This window comes from Poecilia latipinna, unplaced genomic scaffold (assembly GCF_001443285.1).
Source record: "Poecilia latipinna isolate Pla-1442-1.1 unplaced genomic scaffold, P_latipinna-1.0 Scaffold970, whole genome shotgun sequence".
NCBI lineage: Eukaryota > Metazoa > Chordata > Actinopteri > Cyprinodontiformes > Poeciliidae > Poecilia > Poecilia latipinna.
Window position 1 is genome coordinate 117588 of NW_015113586.1, and position 6066 is coordinate 123653.

General features: G+C 34.6%; 1 protein-coding gene across 1 annotated transcript; it reads left to right on the top strand.

Moving 5' to 3' along the window:
• Positions 1 to 246: 246 nt before the first annotated feature.
• LOC106958221 (prostate stem cell antigen-like) lies at positions 247 to 5814 on the top strand. The gene is made up of 3 exons (XM_015050010.1): positions 247 to 643; positions 1592 to 1711; positions 2921 to 5814. Exons 1-3 carry the CDS (start codon positions 592 to 594, stop codon positions 3130 to 3132), a joined length of 384 nt encoding a protein of 127 aa, XP_014905496.1. The 5' UTR covers positions 247 to 591; the 3' UTR covers positions 3133 to 5814.
• Positions 5815 to 6066: the final 252 nt, after the last annotated feature.

Below are 6066 nucleotides of genomic sequence, written 5' to 3' on the forward strand. Positions count from 1 at the left end.
TTATTAAAGTTGTCCATTTTAGCTATGTTTAATTTTAAAAATGCTAACTGCTAACTGCTGCTAACTGCCCATTGGGAGCCTTTGCTTTGTAGTTTATTTAGGGTTATTTATTATATTTTATTTAATGTGTAAGGGCAGAAGTTGCTGGACTGATGTTAACCACTAACTTGATTTTCTCTTTTGTTAGAATAAATATAATAAACCTGAATGTCTGTGTCGTGAAGTCAACCTTACTCGTACATCTTCATTTTTAACATGTTTTTCAGCATGTCAGCCATTTACAATTACCTCCAAATTAAATTAGAAACTCCCAGGAGGAGACGCTCACCGCCAGAGTCCCAAACTGGACAAAAAGGAGAAGAGTGAGGAAAAGCTCAGGTGATCCGAAGACAGAAACACTGGACAGAAGACAGAAACCTTTCATCAGATTAATGAGAATATAAAAAGAAGTGAGCAAAAGTAGACTAGAAATCAAATTAGGGAATGAGCAGCAGGTCGCTTCAGATCAAGCTGTTATAGTTGTAGCATCCAGGGAAGAGGTTCCTTCAGCTGCTGTTGGAGAACCGAGCAGAGGGACTTTAAGGAAGCATCATGACTCGTTTACATCTCCTAATTGGACTCCTGAGTTGTCTTCACCTGGCAGGTATGACCTTCACCTCCAGGAGAGTTACATCTAGCAAATATTAGTAGATCTATTCTCTTTTTAACTAAAAAAATTCATCAGCATCATTGGAAACTACTCTTGTGTCAGAATAGGGGACACAAAGAAACGTTAAAATGTTCTTTAAATGTTTTTAAAGGCCTTCATTGCAACTTCTTAGCAGAAATTGGCTTTTTTTTAATGATCCTGTAGCAGAAAAACATGAAGATTGGATTGTTTTTTCTCTGAATTTGAGGATTTGTTTTAGATCACAAAGACGAAAGAAATCTGAATTTACCTGAAATGATGGTTTGTTTGTTGTTGTGTAATTTAACAAGAGACATTTGCACATATGATGAACCGGAAGATTTCAATCGATTTTATAATGGCTTTTAAATAAAATTTTGCGAAGAATTATTTCAAATTGTATTTTTTTTTTTTTTATAATTTACTCGGTTTTGTTTGGAATTAAACTAGGAAGTATTGATTAAGGCTGAAATGTCTTATGTTGGTTTTCTTAATCACTTTAACTGCGATTTAAATGTTGAGAAAATATAGTAAATTTATCTGAAAATATTATGAATTTTTGTAAATCACACATTATACCATTTTTTTATTATTATTGTTGTTTAATATTTCATTCAATGGTGTGTGGTAAACCGCTGTTTTATAGTAAACATTTGAAAAACTTAAATACATTTTTACTATAATTTTGTCCACTAGGGGGCAGCAATGATATCCACAAACATCAAAAATCTGTTTCCTGTTTCCCTGTGGGATGAATAAAGTATTTTTAATTGGTTTAGTTTGAGTTTATTTAGAAATTTGTTTCTCTGCTGATCAAATAAGGCAGAAATTCAGATCTTTTAAACTTTAGTAACATAATCTGGCAATGAATTATACACACAGATGGTTGTATTTAATTTAAATCCGTCTTTTTTCTCTCTCCAGGCTGTTTACAGTGTTACACCTGTGTGTTTCCTGCCATTTCTCCCATGGACTGCCTGAAGTTTCCTCTGGAGTGTCCTGCAGGCCAGCGCTGCCTGTCCAGTGTGGCGACAGGAAGACGAGGTCAGCGCCAGACGACGTCCCGTCAAAATAAAAGCCTTTAAGGGAATAGTTTGTCCCACTGTTATAAAAACATTTAGAGCTTGAAATCATTTGCGTGTCACATTTGATGTTTGATTTTGGATCTTCTTCTCTGCATCACTGGAAACCAGCAGAGATTGCTGTAACTGGTTTTCTCTGTAGAAACAAAAACAAAAGAATGACTCAACGCTCTGGAACTCAGATCCGTTTTTCATCAGGGAAACTGACAGCATAATTAAATGATCTAAAAATGACTGTAACCTCTGAAAATATCTAGGAGTGGCAAAGGACTCCCTGTGTTTCATCAGAGGTAAAAGGTCACAACTAGTGCTGACAGTTTACGATAACAGAATCACACTGATAACTTTCCTTATGGGCATCATTTTAAATTAAAATATCAATAAAAGTTGCTTGTTTTGTAATTTAACTAATTATTTTCAGTGCCACATTTAAGTAGAAAAAATACCAAGAAATTTGATGTGCGTGCTCTTGATCAAGCGTGTTCAAACTACGCTCCGGGGGCCATTTGCAGCCCATTAACTGATTTCATGTGGCCCTCCACCACCACAAGTCAAGAATAAATTAAATAAATTATGAAAAAACTATAACTTTTAAATTAAAACCTACTTACAAAAATGTTAGATACAACACAAAGTGATTATCTTTCTGGTTTCCTTTCATTTTCATGGTAAATAGAACCACATTTACGCAGTAACTTATACTTAATGCGGGTACACTTTGGTGCACCCAAATCTGCTTTTAATTGCTGTTGAAGTGTTTTGAAATTGAGATCTATATCCTGCTTTTGTTGCTGTGAATAGACTAAATATTTTTTCAGTTTTCTTCAATATAGTAAGCAAACTGGTTGCCTTTCAATTAAGAAGGAAAACGTACAAAAACAACTCAAGAAATATTAGCTGCTAGTTAGCTTCAGCCGTCTCAAAAATTAGCTACTGAAATATAATCGCTGAACACCACGAATTATTGTTTGCTTACATAAATATACGCGCTCATATAAGTTTCACTGCAATGGCAAAGAAATGCAGCTTTTCAGCAACATTATACAAAAATATGGGTGTTAATTCATTGAAAGTTGTTTAACAATTATTCTATGTGGCTATGGATTACCTACAACCATCTGCAGCATTTTCGCCACTAAATCCACGATTCGCTCTGTTTTTGCTTCGCCAGGCGCCGTTCAGCTGACGATATATGAGAAGAGTTGTGCCGTCCCGACGCAGTGCGGCTTGGCCGGACAGAAGTACACCTCGGGGGTGTACTTTAACTACAGCAACGACTGCTGTGACACGGATCTTTGCAACGCGGCCGGGTCTGTTGGAGCCCTCGGCCTGAGAGGAGCGCTGCTCTGCCTGCTGCCTGCACTCGGCCTCCTGCAGGTCTGAACAGAACCATCAGAACCACGGACCGCCTCTGCCTCCAAATGCCTCTTTAGGAAAGAATGACTGAGATGTCAAAGGAAAATTAAGTTTTAGCTCATTCCAAGTTGCACCATCAGTAATATTTGTTATCCAGCAGCTCCTCTAGAAGATAAAGTGGAATAAAAGTGGAAAACATTTCTATTGAAAAATGTTTATCTAGAAAGAGTGGTAGAAATAATTAAATGTAACTTTTCCTGACCTTTACCTTAAAATTTGTGTTCTTTCTGAACTCTTTAAGTCAAAATTATGAACTGAGGAGCATAAATTATAATTCATATTCTCCAAATCAAAATATCAGGGCTATAAGAAGAAATAAAAAATAAATTAACTAGAATAAGGTCACACCAGAATAATGACTTTATTCTTGGCGTAGTCCTAATTCTCCGTCATATCATGGTTAATAAATCCGTAATATAAATTGTGACAGCTAGCTAAGCAAAGTTGGTGGAATCAACTGACTCGCTCTTTGGTTGCCTAGCAACTCGCTCACAATTCTTTGGTTACCTAGCAACGACTTGCTAAGGAACTTGCAACACCAGTTTCAGGTTTTGCCTCATTACTGCTTAAAAGTAAACAACATGGATTGGAAACTGTGAATTAGAGGAAAAGTCACGACACCAGTTTGGCAGCATTTCAGGTATTTAAAATAAAAAAGCAAATAAATAATTATTGAAATACTGATATTAAATGCTCATGTTTTTCAGCCTTATTGTCCATCCCTATGTTGCACTGACTGGATTAAGGGCCAGCTGTTTAAAAAAGGTAAATAAATGAAAAGTCAGCTTATATAAACTAAAATATGCATAATGTGGCAGTGAGAGGAGTTTTAATTAGAAGCGTTTTCAGTTTTATGCTAGTAGTGGTGCTACAGATCATCTGATTTTTGACAAGTTTTACATGTGAAGTGTTTTTTTAAGTTCCTCTGAAGAGATTTAAAAGTCCTGCTTCTGTTTGGTTTTTTTTAAGCATCTATATAAAACCAGGTTTGTCAGATTGTTCTGTTAGTTCAGCTAACATTAATGTTCTGTTTGGTACCGATTCTGTTTCCCTAAGCAAAGCATTTTATACCAAACGATTTAGAATCAGTTCATTTCTCTTGGTTCTTTTACAAACATGGAGATAAGTGATAAAAGCCATCATATATTGAATTGTCATTATTATACAGAATCTTCATAGTTTTAGATTACATCACATTTACACTGGTTATTGTTTGAACCATTGAATTTGATTAAATCTCAGATTATGTCCTCTAATCTAACCAAATATAATTAAGCAACTTCCTTGTTGGTCAGTTATGTGAAGCATATTAACATATTCAGCAAACTACATAAAAAATTAATGTGTAATATCTGAGTACAAATTATGACATGTTCAGCAGAAACATCCTTCTCTGTTTTCTTTTTATGTGGACATTTCAATAAAACAATCCTCAAAACAAGCCAGAAATAAAAAAAGGATGCGTTTTATTATGAAGATACTTTTATTGGAACATTAATAAAAGTAAAATAAAAACGTTTCAGCTGTGAGTTTGATTGTCCTCACTGCTGCTTTGATCTGTTTAACTTCATGATGCCATTAGCATTAAGACAGAGTGAAAAATCACAACATCAATAACAAAACATGTGAAATGAAAAGCAGAAAATAAAAATCCGACATTTCCTGGTCCCTGAAATTCTTTCAAATATATATTAAGAAATGAGAGTTTCTGCTATGCTTGGACAAAAACACTAATGATGATTAACAGTGAAGTTATTCATATTTAATCCCTTTAAGCATTAGTCCATGTTAAAAATTAGATCAAATCCACATCAGTTCAACAAGCAAAACATTCTGTAATCAAACCCAAAGCCTTCATAAAATTTGGGTTTATTGAGATGAATTAACTCACAGCTGATTTCTAACACAATCCAACATGTGCAGGATTTTCTAATTGCACTTCGGTCATTTTTAGCAACACTAAAAAACTTCATATCATAACAGCCTCTGGAAATGTTAAACTGTGTTACCCTGAGGTCTTCTGGATGTGTTACTGCTTAACCAGACAAAGTGTGTTATTAGCTCCAGGTCCTTCCATTTCGATTTAATTCAAGATCGTTTTATAGGCAAGAAAACCTCGAAGAGTGAATTGAACCAACAGACAGAGTCACGACCGAGTCTCAGATCTCTTTGGATAAAAATAAGGCTAATGGTGGCATATTTATAATTTGTTATTTTGTCAGAAGAACTTCACACAACCAATAAAAATATACAAGTGATCTGTACTTTTATCAGGTGTTTGATATGTAACAGAGAAACGAACCCATGTTCTAAACAGATATTGTTTTAACTTAACTGCAGAAAAATGAAACAATAATAAAATCCCATACAGATGCGATCCTTCCACAGACTTTTTATAAACAGATTTGGTGGCTCATTTCTAATAAGTATTTCCAGCAACTTCAATAAATCCTATTTAACTGTGAAAACAACTCCACTGTCTCGTTATTCACGTCAACAAGGGCTGAGCCAGACCAAGGAATAAGCAAACTATGCAGTTGTCTGCGGCTCCACACCAACAGGGGGCTCCACAGAGCAGCTACGGTGCAAAGAGTTTCTTCTAATTGTTTCCATTAATAAGAGTATTTGTTATTAGGCTTAAACTAAAAATATACAACTTCTGAGCTCTAAAACTCAACTAGAAACAAAAGAAAAATGTTTTAATTAGGTATGGGCCACTGTGAAATTCTGACATTATGATAACCTTATGGAAAAGAATTACCACAATTTTATTGTAATGCAAAATTTAATTATACTACAAATTCTACTACTGCAAAAAAAATTTCAAGTATTAATTTAATTTTGATTCAGTTGATTTTAATTTAAAACAGGTGGTGGTTATAGTCTATTGAAGCAATCAAA

Excerpts from the sequence above, each read along its gene's own strand:
- LOC106958221 (XM_015050010.1), top strand. The coding sequence starts at position 592 with ATGACTCGTTTACATCTCCTAATTGGACTCCTGAGTTGTCTTCACCTG. Across the intron at positions 644-1,591 it reads GAGTTGTCTTCACCTGGCAG|GCTGTTTACAGTGTTACACC; the intron begins GTATGACCTTCA and ends TTCTCTCTCCAG. Across the intron at positions 1,712-2,920 it reads TGTGGCGACAGGAAGACGAG|GCGCCGTTCAGCTGACGATA; the intron begins GTCAGCGCCAGA and ends TTGCTTCGCCAG.